The sequence below is a fragment of the Silurus meridionalis genome, chromosome 8 (assembly GCF_014805685.1).
Source record: "Silurus meridionalis isolate SWU-2019-XX chromosome 8, ASM1480568v1, whole genome shotgun sequence".
In the NCBI taxonomy this organism is placed as follows: domain Eukaryota; kingdom Metazoa; phylum Chordata; class Actinopteri; order Siluriformes; family Siluridae; genus Silurus; species Silurus meridionalis.
In genome coordinates this window covers 19946512-19963071 of record NC_060891.1, presented here as the reverse complement: position 1 = coordinate 19963071, position 16560 = coordinate 19946512, and the positions used below count along the sequence as shown (strand labels likewise).

Below are 16560 nucleotides of genomic sequence, written 5' to 3'. Positions count from 1 at the left end.
ATGACGAGCAACGAGCAAAACGGGTTGGAGTTGAAGTGGGAGATAGGGTTAATTAGTGCCGTATCTCTGGTTGCAGGCACTATGATAGGATCGGGGATCTTCATGTCCCCCCAGTTTGTGATGTCCAATGTTGGAAGCCCTGGAGCGAGCTTGATCATCTGGGCTGTTTGTGGCTTGGTGACTCTTTGTGCTGTGCTCACTTATGCAGAGCTCAGCACCATGTTCAGAGAATCTGGAGATGAATTTATTTATGTCCTGAGAATCCATGGACCATTACCTGCATTTTTTGTGGCATTCACTTTCATAATTGTGGTGGATCCAGCATGTATTGCGGCTGTAGCCTTGAGTTTTGCTGAGTATGCTGTTGCTCCATTTTATCCAGGCTGCATGCCACCTACATTGGTGGTGAAATGTATAGCAGTGGCGTGCATTTTTGTGGTGGCTGCCGTCAATATGATGAATGTTCGCTTTACCATGGCTATTCAGGTTATTTTCCTGGTGGCCAAAGTTGTGGGTCTGATGGTGATTGTTATTAGTGGAATAGTGACCATGGCCCAGAATGGTCTGGGAAACCTTAGAAATCCAGACACTGCCTTTAAGGGCACGAATTTAAAATTAAGTACCATTGGAATGGCTCTATATCAGGGACTCTGGTCTTTCTCAGGATGGGCTAATTTAACCGCTGTGCTTGAAGAAGTGAAAAAGCCAGAGGTAGGTTTATATGATATACATGACATATGATGCAATAGTAAGAGTGTATTCATTGTGTAAATATGCGCTTGTAAATATGCCCACATCCACAATAAAGCACTGATTTCTTAGAGATTTGTGGGGGACGAATTTGCTTTGTAGCCGCCCGAGAGGGTCACATGGTAAGTTATCTTGTTATGAAAAAAATTAAATCCAAGGTAGAATAATCCAAATTGTAAACTCATCAAATCATGGTATAAAAAACAGAGCATGGTCAAGCAGTTGGTAAACAAACAATACAGGTTGATAATTCTTCGCAATTAATAAGTCTCTAGGTTACGTATGTATCCTTAGTTCCCTGAGGGATCTAGACGCTGGGTTGCAATGCTTTGGGAATGCAACCGCGTTGTCCATGTTCTGAAATAATGTGTGTAATCAGCCAAAATGGACATGCAGCATCACTGGCGGGGTGACATCACGACCAGGAGGTAAAGCCAGCACCAGCTTCTGTCAAAGAGAAGGAAGCGCTACAGGGATGGTGGCGGTGTGGCATAGAGACGCATCGTCTCATTTCCCCAGGGAACTAGGGTTACATACGTAACCTAGAGACATTCCCTTTCAGGAATTGAGCTGTGTCATAGTGCTTTGAAACGAGTGTCCAATCATGCCAGACTGACCAATTCCTGACTAGTGTGTATTGGCACAGCTAGGTCGAATGACAGAGGGGCCAGGAGTGGCACTAAGGTCCAGGTTGCAAAACCGGATAAAGGTCAGCGAGGTGGACCAACCCGCAGCGTTGCAGATATCTTGAAGGGGCACTCCAGAGGACTTTCAGGGTGGATGGAGCCAACTGATGGATGGGTGAACAGTCCTAAGACGAATTCTAGCACTGAACCAACCAGGCAGTGGACTGAATCTAAATGGTGATGCTCACACCATGTGTAGAACAAGCCCCATCTTGCAGCATATAACCTCCTTGTGGAGGGAGCTCTGGAGTGGAGAATCTCAGTGGAAAGTCCGAAACCTCGGAGCTGTGCCCCCTCAATGGCAACAGCCACAGACTCCACAAGGGAGGGTGCTCGAGGAGGGCTACCAGGTCTGCGAAAACATGGTTTGCCTGGCCAATTTGGGGCCACTAGGAGGAGATGGACTTGGTCCCGGCAAACTTTTTACAGAACTGCCATGCCTGGGCCAGTGGGGCAGGAGGAGTAAGGAAGAACCGTGCAATGTCTCTCGAGATGTGAACAGATTCACCTGGGCTTTGCCGTATTTCTCCCAAATCTGCTTCACCATGTGAGGATGGAGCTGCTATTCCCCGGGTCTCAACCCTTACCTCGACAGTGTGTCTGCTGCTTTATTCACCTGGCCTGGGATGTTAGCTGCTCTCACAGAGAGGATCTTTCCCTTAGCCAACAGGAGGATCCGGTGCGCCATCCTGTATAGAATGGACCTTCATTGACCTTGGGCGGAGCTGCCACTCATGACCGCTCCTCACCCAGTGAGGGATGCATCCATCGTAAGCGTAACGCGACGACAAGAACTCCCAACACGGGCCCTGAGACAGGAACCCAGGATTTCTTCAAACATCCAAGGCACTTAGGCATCGCCACATGACCTTGATCGTACAGAGGTGGTAGCCCTTCCGTGAGAACCCATGGGTCCTAAACCATCACTGAAGGGGTCTCATGTGCAGGAGGCCAAGTAGAACAACACTTGACGCAGCTGCTATGAGCCCTAGCAGTTTCTGGAACTGCTTGACAGTGAAAGACTGTCCTTCTCTGACCTTCCTGACGGCCGTAAGGATGGACACAATGTGGGCAGAGGAAAGCTGCACGTGCATAGTGGTCGAATCCCAAATGACACCAAGATAGGTGGTTCTCTGTAATGGAAAAAGCACATTCTTCCCGGCATTCAGCCAAAACCCCGGATCCTCAATGTGAGCGAGCACGACATCTCGATGCTGGACTGCTAACCGCTCTGATCGAGCTAATATCAACCAGTAGTCGATATAGTTGAGGATGTGGATGCCCTGAAGCCTCAGAGGAACCAGAACCGCATCAACACACTTTGTGAAAGTGCCGGGTGAGAGGGCAAGGCCAAATGAATGAACCCAATAAGTGAACCTAAAGAAACTTCCTGTGAGAAGGAAGGATGGATACATAGAAGTATCTGCCTCTGGACCTGATCTGAGATTCTGAGTCTTATGAGTGAGCAGTTCAGCTGATGTAGATCCAGAATAGGACGCAACCCACTGTTCTTTTTGGGAACTATGGATTACCAGCTGTAGAACCCAGACTCTCGTTCTAATTGAGGAACCCCCTTAATGGCCTCCTTCCTCAGGAGAGTGCTTACTTTCTGTTCCATGACCAGAGCCTGCTTGCTTCCCACCAGAGTGGGAAGGACCCTGTCAAAACAAATTTAATCGGATAGCCTCGCTTTACAGTGCACAGGGCCCACTGAGACATGTCTGGCAGAGCTTTCCTGGCTGCCAGGTAGTCTCTTAAGGGTATCGGTCTTTCGAGACTGACCTCTGGTGTGCCTAGAGCAGCGCCCCAATGTAGCCCTAGGAGCCTCCAAGAAGGTGGCAAGTTCTCGAGGACCACTACGAGACCAGGTGGAGACCGAGTAGGATGGTTGCTGAAGCTGGCCATGCCCTGAAACACATTCCATGGCAGGGTCAACGGACCAGGTACCTAAGGAAGCCAGGACAGGCTGAGCACAAAGTAATGTGGTGCAATGCACCCCTTCATGGTCAGATCCCCAGAACGTTCTATGTCAGGACTTTTTGGTCGAAGCCCTCTTATTGAAAATGACTGTCCTCAGATCTGTAATTTCCTGGCGCTTCGACCCAGATTGGCATGCAGGATCCCTGACAGGGCAGTGCTGACGTATTGCGAAGGGGCTTCGTGGGTAGTGTCAGGCTCTTAAAGGATAAAGCGACCCCTGGGTGAGATAGCTGGCTAGTGTCTTTTCAACCTATGGCATTGTTCCATACCCCTGTTCTTTCAGCTCCATGACGTGAGAATATAACGTCAATTTGCGGCTTAAGGGGTGGGCCAAAAAAGGCTTTGCCCAGGACCCTCAGTGTGCAGGTCGGGAAATAACAGGAGACCCCACGTGCTTGTCTGACTTACCGGATGGAGGGAATTTCTGCTCATGAGCCGGCCAAGCTATATCCCCCTCCTTCTCAGTGGAAGACACGTGGAGCTGCTTTCCCTCATCACAGGTGAAAGAAACCGGTGAAAGGCATGCTTTTGAAGCCTTCAAGCAAGAGCTAGACCGGGCAGGTGAGGTCGGAGATAGGGACAAGCCCGTCTCGAAACCCTCTGCAAGGTCCATCTGCAACCCCCAAGAACTGCCATGCTCCTCTGCCTCGGCAAAAGCGGGGCCAGAACCGCAAGGAGTAAGGATACCCTCCTTGAAGAGTGCCCAAAGGGAGCGGAATAAATGCAGGGACATATGAGCACAGTGCTCGCAGTTGGCTTCTTCAAGAACTGACTTAGCGTGCTCCACTCTTGGCTTTCTTGGTTGCTTTCATTTTCTATGGACATTCATTTTCTTGAAAGCAACCAAACAATATACAAATGATAACAGATATACACACAGAGTGCTTTGTAAACAAACAGATGCTGGTGCCGGCTTCACTCCATGTGCGTTTTATAGCTTCCTGGTCCTGACGTCACCCCGCCGGTGAACACGCACATCAAATTTGGCTGATTACGCACATAATTTTAGAGCATGGACAACGCGGTCGAGTTCCCAAAGCATTGCGACGCAGCTCGAGTTCCTGAAAGGGAATTATAATTCTTGTTAATGTCAGGTGTATGAAAACAAGAACTGTACAAATACTTTGTGGTTTGAGATAAAGTCTCTTTGAATAGTGTGTGTGTGTGTGTGTGTGTGTGTGTGTGTGTGTGTGTGTGTGTGTGTGTGTGTAACATAGCACAGATGTTCAATCAGTAACTTGGTGACTAAGAATGCTGAGTAAGTCAAAAGTTAGAGTTAGAGTTTAGAGTTTCCAAATGTCTGTGTCCTGACATAAGCATTAATTAAACTTATTTTTAATATATAAGTTATATTGTTTAAAACTACAAGTTGGCTATTCGATTTGTATTTATATTAAGAACTCTGTAATCGTCTCTCCTAAGATGGTATTTCCTAAAAGTATTTCTTTTGTGAATTGTTGGTTTTTTTTTGGTTTATTCTTTAAGCCTAGCATACTGTCTATGGCCCATGTGAAACGTCTCACTCTATCTCCAGCTCTCATCTTTTCCACCATCATTGCCTTCGTCGTGCTCATTCCTGGAGACTTTCAGGGCATAATCAACTACTTCAGGTCTGGATAACACATTTTTGATACATTCATTATTGTTTTACCTAAAGAATACAAAATCTTTACCCAAATCAGAATGATTAAAAGCGCTTCTGCATAATGAAATGTATTTTATGTGCAAGAAATGTGCAATAAATAAAAGCATATAACAGTGCTGCGACCTTGCAAATCATGTGATTGATTATGAACATATGACTGATTAGATTATAAAAGCTACCTGTCCATAATAAGCAATGAGAGTAATAAGAAAATACAACAATTTTGAATAAATTGGCTGAAATCTATATCTTAAAAAAAGTTACAAAATATCTTAGATATATTTTAAATCTAGGGTATGCATGCGATGTAATGTAAGCAGTTTTATTGCATCAACAAATTGCATCTTTTGTAATTCTATTCCATTTGGCCTTCAGCTTTACATCCTGGATCTTTTATGGACTTGCGATATCAGGATTGGTCTATGTAAAAATAGAAAAAATGAATCGTCCATGTGCATACAAGGTGAGAGAGATTTACATATTTAAGGTTACAAAATGAACATCACCTGTATTTAATACCCTGTTATGACAACAGAGTCTTTTCCTGTCTGTGGCAGGCTGTGCATTTGGTACCTGGGCCTTCAGTGGGGACTCGATTTAATCCACCTCTTAATACCACTACTATCACATCGCAATTATATAAACTATCAATACTATACAAAAAACACAATATAACAATGTTTGGCATCACAAAGAGAGAGGCATTTCACATATGGAGGGTGAATACCATTTTACTAAAGTAAGAAACCCAGTTAAGACAACTTCAAACCTCTACACTTCAACCGCAACTGTGCACCTACATCATCTGGAGCAGTTCAGACAGCATCGGATGGTGGTCTGTAGGTTGGTTTTGGAGGCGAAGAAGAAGAGGAGGAGAGTAAGGACTGAAAGAAGAATAAGATGGTGTAAACTGAAGGAGGAAGAGTGTACTGTGAGGTCCAGGGAAGAGGTCAGACAGAGGCTCGGTGGTGGTGAAAAGGTGCTGGATGATTAAGAAACTACTGCAGGAGTGATGAGGAAGACAGCTAGAAAAGTACTTGGTGTGACATCTGGAAATAGAAAGGAAGACAAATAGACATGGTGGTAAAATGAGGAATTGCAGGAGAGCATAAGGGAAAGAGGATAACAAAACAGAAGTGGGATCGACAGGGTGATGAGAAAAGTAGGCAGAAGTACAAGGAGATGCAGCAGCAGTTGAAGAGGGATGTGGCGAAAGCCAAGGAAAAGGCATACGAGGAGCTGTATGAGAGGTTAAACATTAAGGAAGGAGAAAAGGATTTGTACTGATTGGCCAGGCAGAGGGACCGAGCTGGGAAGGATGTGTTGCATGTTAGAGCAATAAAATATGGAGATGGAAATGTGTTGACTAGTGAGGAAAGTGTGTTGAGAAGGTGGAGGGCATATTTTGAGCAGCTGATGAACGAGGAAAATGAGAGAGAGAGAGAAGGTTGGATGATGTGGAGTTAGTGAAGCAGGAGGTGGATAGGATTAGTAAGGAGGAAGTAAGCATGGAGATGTTTAGGAGAAATGGCAGGGGAGTTTTTAACCAGATTGTTTAACAAGATTCTGGAAGGTGAGAGGATGCCTGAGGAATGGAGAAGGAGTGTGCTGGTACCGATCTTTACGCATAAGGGAGATGTGCAGACCTGCAGTAACTACAGGGGAATTAAGTTGATCAGTCACACCATGAAGTTATGGGGAAAAGTAGTGGAAGCCAGGCTGAGAGAAGAGGTGACCATCTCTAAGCAACAGTATGGTTTGATGCCAAGGAAGAGCACCACAGATGCCTTATTTGCTCTGAGAATGTTGTTGGAGAAGTATAGAGAAGGACAGAAGGAATTGCTTTGTGTATTTGTGAATTTAGAGAAAGTGTACAACAGGGTGCCAAGAGAAGAGTTGTGGTATTGTATGAGGGAGTCAGGTGTGTCAGAGAAGTATTTGAGGGTGGTGCAGGACATGCATGAGGACAGTGTGACAGCAGTGAAGTGTGCAGTAGGAACGACAGACTGGTTCAAGGTGAAGGTTGGACTGCATCAAGGATCGGCCCTGAGTCCTTTCCTGTTTGCAGTGGTGATGGACAGGTTGACGGACGAGGTCAGACAGGAGTCTCCCTGGACTATGATGTTTGCGGATGATATTGTGATTTGTGGTGAGAGTAGTGAGCAGGTTGAGAAGAGCCTGAAGAGGTGGAGAAGGTGGTGGAGTTCAGTTACCTGCGTTCAACAGTGCAAAGTAATGGAGAGTGTGTTAGGGAAGTAAAGAAAAGAGTGCAGGCAGGGTGGAGTGGGTGGAGAAGAGTGACAGGAGTGATTTGTGATAGAAGGGTATCTGCAAGAATGAAAGGGAAAGCTTATAGGACTGTGGTGAGACCTGCAATGTTGTATGGATTAGAAACAGTGGCATTGAGTAAAAGGCAGGAGGCTGAGCTGGAGGTAGCAGAGCTGAAAATGTTAAGGTTTTCATTGGGAGTGATGAGGACGGACAAGATTAGAAATGAGTTTATTAGAGGGACAGCGCATGTTGAACATTTTGGTGACAAGGTGAGGGAGGCGAGATTGAGATGGTTTGGACATGTGCAGAGGAGGAACATGAGTTATATTGGTAGGAGAATGCTGAGGATGGAGCCACCAGGAAGGAGGAAAACAGGAAGGCCAAGAAGGTTTATGGATGTGGTATGGGAAGACATGCAGGTAGTTGGTGTGAAAGAGGCAGATGTAGAGGACAGGGTGGTATGGAGACGGATGATCCGCTGTGGTGACCCCTAATGGGAGCAGCCGAAAGAAGAAGACAGTGGCATGAACTTTTGCAATGACTTGAGTCTTGTATCTGCCCTGTCTTTATCATCTGTAGTGTCCAGGTCATTGCTTGATTAGTTTGTCTTTTTTAGTTTAATTTATTACCACGTCTTTCTTATTTACATGGTTTTTTGTTACAGGTTTTTTTTATTTGAGGTGGAATTTACCTCCATTTTGTCCCAAATTTGGTTTTGTGAAAATCCCTTTTCACTCACTATCTTTTTATCACAGGACACCTTTCAACCTTTTTTATAATGGCTTGTTCTTATCGAAGTACAAATTGATATTCGTAAAACTTTAAAAATCACTTCCACAAAAATGCTTCCACACAGTCTGTCTATTCGTGGTGATATAGTGGTACATAGTGACAGCCTCATATCATTCTCTGGTTTTAGCCTTGCCCTCTACTTGTTCTTTAGATATGCCTGGCAACTTATCTAGAACTTCATAAGGGGTTGTGTATCATACATATGCCTCCTGACAGAGTCTGTGGACATCTCTATGAAATTTCAATTCACCAAAACTATTAAGCGTCTATTCAATAAAACCTGAATAATGTGTTTTCTTAACTCCGAGATGCTGGTCTATTTCGCGCGCAAGATGAGTGTGTACGTATATGACGCAAAACACAACGTTAGCAAAGCATAGGCCTGATAGGTGCAAAGCTAGCCTATCCTGTGTCAGTTTGAATATTTTAAATATTTTTATTAAATTCAGTTTTCCCACAAATGTGCAAATATTCTGGAAATGTTTGGAAAAATAAATTATGGAAAAAAAGTGATTTTAATAGTGAAATTATGTAGGCTGTCACGGACCACATGCAATGCCGCCGCGGACCACCAGGGGGCGGCGGACCACCGGTTGAAAACTCCTGAGCTAGAGTAAAAGTCTGGGGTCTGTGTATGTGGTCCATCAACAATGTTGAAAGGATAGACAGGCAACACAGGCAATACACTCAAGTTACTTTACACTAGACAATGCACTATCCATTTGTACATAAAATGCAGTAGTGTACTTTGTATTATTGATAATACATTATTTAACCATATGATTTACACGTATTACTCAGCAGTTTAGTGGAACAGCAACTGGGATTTTTTTGGATACTTAAGTTGTGACGTTTTTCTCTGTTTTAGGTTTGTGCTGAATTCGCTCGCATAACAACTGTAGCCTTAATTTCTAAATTTTTCTCAAAGCTGTATGAACACACTCCAAATCTTTTGAGGATCTTTGCCAAGAGAGGTGGGAAAATTTCTCGTGCCACTTACACAGGTATGATAGCCATGAAAATTGTCATAGATGTATCAATCAGTTGTTTCTAGCTTATGACTTGTTTTAACTTGATAGTGTAGTAGTTTATAGGTACATGTTGCTAATTTTCTTTATTTTCCCTAGTGTGTCTGCCTTATTGTGAAGAGGGAGTGTGTCCTCAAAGCCCTGTTTTTAGAAGTACATGGTATAATTGCCTCAACATTGTGACAGAGACTTTGTGTATAACAATGTATTTTATATTATAATGTACTTTTGTTCTGTTTATAGGATGCAGATTTTTCCAATGCTTAAGCTGCACTCAAAGAAATGGTGATCAGCATTTTTGTCATCAGATGTGAAGGATGTGAATTTGATGATGAACCTGCAGATGTTGGACTAATTCTTGAAGGGGTTATAGCACTAGAAGATCTTGGTAATGTATCTAATGGTGTTGCTTTGCTAATTGGCCTAATATATACCTTAAACCTAAGTTATCCGTAGGAGCTTCGATACACCTTTGAACTCCTGCAAAAAGTATTCCTGGAGCTTGATGGACACAAACTCTCCACCAGTTCAAGTTCAAGCACTCAAGACCAAGCTTTTTACACCACATTAAAGGACTGATGAACAGACTGATCTTTACCTTACTATACAATAACTAATTGTTATTGTCAAATGGCCAAAAACTTTGCTGGAAGAAAATTTGTGCAAGCTCAATTTTATTGTTAACAGAAGTACTCTTAATTTTTCATGCCTTTGTGTTTTGTTGTTGTTGTGTTTTTATTTATTTATTTATTTATTTATTTATTTATTTATTTATTTATTTTTGTACATCAAGGTTTATGCAAAGAAGTTTGACCTCAGAAGGTCAAGGAAAGCCATCAAGTGTTTCAATGACACATGGGTTAGTTAATGGTGACAATTTCTTTTTGGTAAACTTGTCCCTTTATGCCTTTTTTTTTTTCAAGGATATTTTTAAAGGCTTCCAAGTGTTTTTGACGGAAAGGTTTGAATGGCAATGTCTTTTAAATAGTTTTAAAGATTCTCCAAATAGCCCATTGTGTCATATAAAATATGAAGCAGCAAGTTCACTAGTTTCTGTGTAAAATCAATAAGTTTCTGTACACATTTGTTTTATGTAAATTTGGTCAGAAAACTGTAAGCTTACAAATGCATTAGTTTGTTAAAGTATTTTGTAAAAACAAAAATTGTTAAAGTATGGCACCTGCTGTAAACTGTTCCCTAGTAAAAAGGATTTGTTACATATTTGCTGCCTCTGTAGTCATCTTTTGAAGGTCATTGAAGCAAGGAAAGGAAAAACAGGGCTGATAACATCTAGTAGTAGTAACTTGACTAAATGGGATCCATTAAAAGTGATGTTAACATATAGGGTTAATATGAAGGATTAACTTTAAGATATCATGATTAATTTCATGTTCAACAAAAACCATTAATTCAAGTTAAATAGAAATATTTAAATCATGTTTAATCAACATCATCTGTTCATGTTAAACGAACACCAATGTGTTGAGCTTGTTTACCATTATCCAGTTTTGTTAAGATAATGTGGTGTAATCGCGTGGAACCACTGTCCATGTTTAAATCATGTTCAACCAAAGTGCTATTTTTTTGAGTGTAGGTGTCAGGGAGCTACCTGCTCCTTCTCCTGTGCGGGCCACGCCCGCTCGTAGCTCATCCCCAGCATACTAGGCACACACACCTGAACCTCGTTAATCACTCATCACCTAACCCATATAAGCCCATTACCTCCACTCACACCTTGTCAGTTATTGTTCATGGTTTTGCTGCCCGTCACACGCTTTCCGTGGACTGTTCAGTACCGCGCTTCTTCCAAGCGCACCGTGGATCTATACACCGACTACTAGTTTGTTGTGTTTCATGCACCGCCACTGCGCCCCCCGGATCATTCACCCTTTTCAGCGAGTGTGTTTGGTTATCGCCCTGTGTCTCAAATAAACTGTCATTTGCTTTCACTTCGGCTTTTGCCTCCAGATTCCTCGCATAACAGAATAACTGACCGAACGAAAACAGTAAAGAGCTATTTTCCGGCTCTTACCTGGAGATGGATACCGGACCCAGCCGCTCCTCTGACCCGGTCCAGGATCTCGTCGCCGCGCTGCAAGCCACCTTCCCATCAGCCGCGGCTCGACCAAACCCCCCCGCGGTCACCGGCAGTCCCATGGCGCTCCCGGGAACGTTTTCGGGAGAAGCGTCGGAGTGCCGCGGCTTCCTGCTCCAGGTTAACCTCTATATTGAGATGCAACCGCAGCGATTTCCTTCCGAACGGTCCAAGGTAGCGTTCTTCATCTCACTCCTCTCCGGGAGAGCGCTAGCTTGGGCTCAATCGCTGTGGGATTCGGAAAGCCCGGTATTAAACGCCTATGCTTTGTTTACCGCGCACTTCCTGGAAGTTTTCAGCGCCGCTTCCGGGGTCCTAACCACCGCCGACCAGCTGCTCAGTCTGCACCAGGGGAGTGATGACATCACGGCATACAGCCTGCGTTTCCGCACTCTGGCGGCATCTAGTGGTTGGAACGAGTCGGCGCTTCTGAGCATATATCGAGTGGGACTTTCACCAGAGATTAAACAGGCAATGGCGATCTATGATGACAAGATGGGACTGGAGGAGTTCATAGGAAAATCCATCGGCCTTTCACAGCGGCAAGCGGCATGCCCGCCTATACCCCATCCCTCAGGGACCCATCCTGGACCCACCACGGCTTCCGACACCGAACCGATGCAGCTGGGCTCGCAAAGGTTGTCCAGGAGGGAGAGAAACAGCCGCTTGGCCGCCGAAAAGTGCCTGTACTGTGGTAACCCGGGTCATTCCATTGCCAGATGCACCAGACGTCCTGTTCGCACAGCGGTGAGTACGGTTGAGTTCCCCGCCGACATATCTCCCTTGTCTAAGCTCACTGTGATGCTTCTAACCCCAAACCTATCTGTCTCCGTATGTGCTCTGGTGGACTCTGGATCAGCAGGAAACTTCATCTCCCAAGCCTGCCTCGACCGCCTGCGGCTCTCCCGAGAGAGGGGCTCCCAGGACTTAGCTGTCCAGACCATCCAGGGCCGCCCACTGGGGAGGGGCTGGGTGAAGTACTGTGCGCCAGTGGTCACCCTCCAGGTGGGGCTATTCCATCGTGAGGACATCAGGTTCATGGTGCTCGATGACTCAACCGTCAGTGTGATCCTGGGACGGCCTTGGTTACAACAACATGCCCCGCAGTGTTCCTGGGACCCGTGCGACATTCTGGAGTGGAGCACACACTGCAGGGAAAACTGCCTCTCCCAGCTCCCCACACGGGCCCCTAAGGCCGTGGTCGGTGCCACCAGGGTAGAGGAAGCCACTACCAAGACCCAGGCGGCGATTCCCAAAGAATACCGGGTGTTCGAGGATGTGTTTTGTGCTAAAGCAGCCACTCGTCTCCCCTCTCACCGGCCCAGGGATTGCTGCATCGACCTGCTTCCTGGAGCTAAGCTGCCCAAGGGCCGTGTTTATCCCCTGTCCGCTCCGGAACACCGAGCTGTGGAGGAGTACGTCCAACAGGCGCTCCAGCAGGGATTCATTACCCAATCCTCTTCACCGGCGGCCTCAAGCTTTTTCTTTGTGGGAAAGAAGGATGGGGGTCTTCGACCATGCATTGACTACCGGCAGCTAAACGCCCAGATCGCCCCTCTCCCTTATCCCCTCCCGCTCGTACCTTCAGCTCTGGAGGACCTAAGGGAGGCAAGAGTGTTCTCCAAACTCGACCTCCGGAGCGCATACAACCTGGTATGCATCAGAAGGGGAGACGAATGGAAGACCGCCTTTATTACACCCTCAGGGCACTATGAGTACCGGGTCATGCCGTACGGCCTCTCCATCACTCCGGCCATGTTCCAGGGGTTCATGAACGAGGTGCTCCGGCCCTTCCTCCAGAAGTGTGTCATGGTCTACATCGATGACATCCTGATCTACTCACGTGCGCGATGTCCTAGGGGCACTTAGTTCCCACCAGCTCTATCTAAACCTCTCCAAATGCGAGTACCACCTGGAAAAGATACAGTTCCTGGGCTACGTGATCAGTGCACAGGGGATACAGATGGATGAAGGCAAGGTGAAGGCTGTGAGGAACTGGCCCATTCCAGAATCGATCAAGGAGCTCCAGCGTTTCCTGGGCTTTGCTAACTTCTATCGTCGGTTCATCCAGGGTTACAGCCAGATCACTGCACCCCTCACGACCCTCCTCAGGGGTAAAGCACGAACCCTGAGATGGACCCCAGAGGCTCAGGAGGCCTTCGACGAGCTCCGCCAGCGCTTCTGCCTCGCCCCTGTGTTGCGTCATCCTGATCCCCGGAGACCATTTGTGGTCGAGGTCGATGCCTCCTCTACCGGCGTAGGGGCTGCTCTCTCCCAGCTCTCAGGCAACCCGCCACAGCTCCACCCCTGCGCTTACTTCTCGCATAAGCTCTCAGCTGCTGAACAGAATTACGACATCGGCAACCGTGAGCTATTGGCCATAAAGATGGCCCTGGACGAATGGAGGCACTGGCTGGAGGGCTCCGAGCACCCATTCACCGTGATCACCGACCACAAGAACCTCCAGTACCTACGGGAGGCCCGGAGGCTCAACCCCAGGCAGGCTCGTTGGGCCCTCTTCTTCACCCGGTTCCGGTTTCACGTCACCTACCGGGCCGGGGCGCTCAATGGTAAGGCCTCTCCCAGGTGTTCGGGCCTGAGGAACCCAGCGATCCAGACCCCATCCTTCCTCCCACACTCATCGTGGGGCCCATCGTCTGGGACGTGGACAGTGAGATCCGCTCAGCTTCTCTCCAGGAACCGGGTCCCGAGGGATGTCCAGAGGGATGTGTCTTTGTCCCCACCTCCTGCCGACGGGGCTCATGCAGTTGGTTCACGAGGGACCTGGCACGGGCGACCCAGGGGAGAAGAGGACGGTTCAGCTCATCCAGACGCGTTACTGGTGGCCGAGGATGACAGAGGAGATCACCCGGTTCGTCCAGGAGTGTGCCACTTGCGCCATGTCCAAGGTGCCACGACACCTACCCGTAGGCAAACTGGGGCCGCTCCCCGTCCCGCAGCGCCCCTGGTCTCACCTGGGGATCGACTTCGTGACCGACCTGCCACGGTCAGGGGGACACACGTGCGTCCTGGTAGCGGTGGACCGCTTCTCCAAAGCTTGCCGTTTTGTTGCCGTTTTGCAGTATGTGAGTTAAGAATTATTTTTTTATATGGTCTCCTCAGGTACCCATAATTATCCCTATCCTGGTGCTGCTTGCATCCGTGTTTCTGGTTCTAGCACCCATCGTTGACAAACCTCAGCTTGAGTACCTGTATGTCACACTCTTCATCCTAAGTGGAGCTTTGATTTATTTTCCATTCATTCACTTCAAACTGTGTCCAGACCTGCTGGACAAACTCACATTGTTCCTGCAGCTCTTCCTGGAAGTGGCACTAGCTGACAAAAATAAATAAATAAAATCTACATCTGACTCAAAGGCAAAGCTTCTTATAAGAACTTTCTTACATTTATAAAACAATGTCTCTCATAACATTTGTTTATAAATGTTATGGTCTGACATCAAAACCTTCTTCTTCTTCTTCTTCTTCTTCTTCTTCTTCTTCTTCTTCTTCTTTCGGCTGCTCCCATTAGGCGTCTCCATACCACCCTGTCCTCTACATCTGCCTTTCAAACCAACTACCTGCATGTCTTTCCTCACCACATCCATAAACCTCCTCCTTGGCCTTCCTCTTTTCCTCCTTCCTGGTGGCTCCATCTTCAGCATTCTTCTACTGATATACGCCATGTCCCTCATCTGCACATGTCAAACTATCTCAATCGCACCTCCCTCCGCTTGTCTCCAAAACGTCCTACATGCGCTGTCCCTCTAATAAACTAGTTTCTAATCCTGTCCATCCTCGTCACTCCCAATGAAAATCTAAACATCTTCAGCTCTGCCACCTCCAGCTCCACCTCCTGTCTTTTACTCAATGCCACTGTCTCTAAACCATACAACACAGCAGGTCTCACCACAGTCCTATAAACTTTCCCTTTCACTCTTGCAGATACTCTTCTATCACAATGAACTGACATCATAACCAACAAAATAAAAAAAAAAATTGTAATTCTCAAAATGTTTAACAAAATGTCATTGATATTCTATAAATTATTCAATGCATAGTGTACAACATTGAAGTCAGTATTCCTTGTTGCTCACAATTTTTTTTTTCATTTGTGACATTTATTTTGTGACTTGTAACTAAAATCAGTTTGAGAATGCCATGAGGCATTTTAATTTCTACCCTAATTAGACTATGTACCCCAGCAAAAAAATTGTAATTGCTAGTAAAAGATAACGATTGTTCTCATGATTCCATTAATATGTTTGTAAATGTTAATGTTAACTTCTCTTTACATTCATAAATGAAGTTTGGTCTTTTATAAGTCTCAATTCAAGAAGCACATTACAATTAAATGTACTACATTACAATTCATTTTCTTCTATAAAAAACTTCTATGAACACTTTGCTTTCTGGATGTTACCAAATGTGGTATTAGTCCAGAACGTAACAAAGTCTTTACTAGCAGCTAAAACATGCAGCATATTAACACACTGTATTAAAACTGCATTGTGTCCCAATAGGTTTTTGCATGCATTGATTCTAAAAATAAAATTAAATACCTATGTTTGCCTATAAACTAATTTTTCTAAAAGCCACTGTTATTGTAATCAATTTCTTCTAAATATTTGGAACACATTCTCATTTAAATATAGGCAAAAATGTGTTTGTTTAGTACTTGTTTAGTAGTACACCATGTATAGCTTTGGGGTACATTAGAGGGGCATACAGATTGTGGGTTAATTGGGATGGTTTAATGCTGGTAGCATGTGCCCTTACATGAAGAAATATATTTTAAAATTTTTAAATAAAAGTATTTCTTTTTAAAATAGTATGAAATAATATATCAAAAGTTCAATTCAATTCAATTCATTTTTATTTGTATAGCGCTTTTAACAATGAACATTTTTTGAAAGCAGCTTTACACAGATAATGTGGTGATAAAAATTAATATGATGTTCTTAATAAGCTTAAGTTTGTCCCTGATGAGCAAGCCGGTTTGCTCATTGCAGATATACAATGTTGCGGGGTACAGTGATGGTGATCATAAAAAACCTGTAGTCCTGAGTCAGTGTAGCAGACTGTTGACATTAACCACAGTCCAAATCCATCTTCAAAGCTCCTGTTCTTACTCCGGAATTTCATTGAACCACCCAAGGCGTTAATAAGAAACCGTCCCCAACTTCACAGAGTGGACTCTATTCGAAGAGGACACTATCCAGAGGCCTGGACGAAGTGGGAAGATCCACGTAGGGAAGAGGGGAAGGAACAGTGGTCACTGGAACCTCAGAAGCGTGTTTAATAGGAGAGAGA

General features: G+C 45.3%; 1 protein-coding gene across 1 annotated transcript; it reads left to right on the top strand.

Moving 5' to 3' along the window:
- Window positions 1–14601, top strand: LOC124390100 (b(0,+)-type amino acid transporter 1-like). Its single transcript, XM_046855811.1, has 5 exons — window positions 1–711; window positions 825–872; window positions 4902–5026; window positions 5437–5524; window positions 14371–14601. The coding sequence occupies exons 1-5, from the start codon at window positions 1–3 to the stop codon at window positions 14599–14601; spliced, it is 1203 nt and encodes a 400-aa protein (XP_046711767.1).
- Window positions 14602–16560: the final 1959 nt, after the last annotated feature.

Excerpts from the sequence above, each read along its gene's own strand:
- LOC124390100 (XM_046855811.1), top strand. The coding sequence starts at position 1 with ATGACGAGCAACGAGCAAAACGGGTTGGAGTTGAAGTGGGAGATAGGG. Across the intron at positions 712-824 it reads AAGAAGTGAAAAAGCCAGAG|ATTTGTGGGGGACGAATTTG; the intron begins GTAGGTTTATAT and ends GATTTCTTAGAG. Across the intron at positions 5,027-5,436 it reads GGCATAATCAACTACTTCAG|CTTTACATCCTGGATCTTTT; the intron begins GTCTGGATAACA and ends TTTGGCCTTCAG.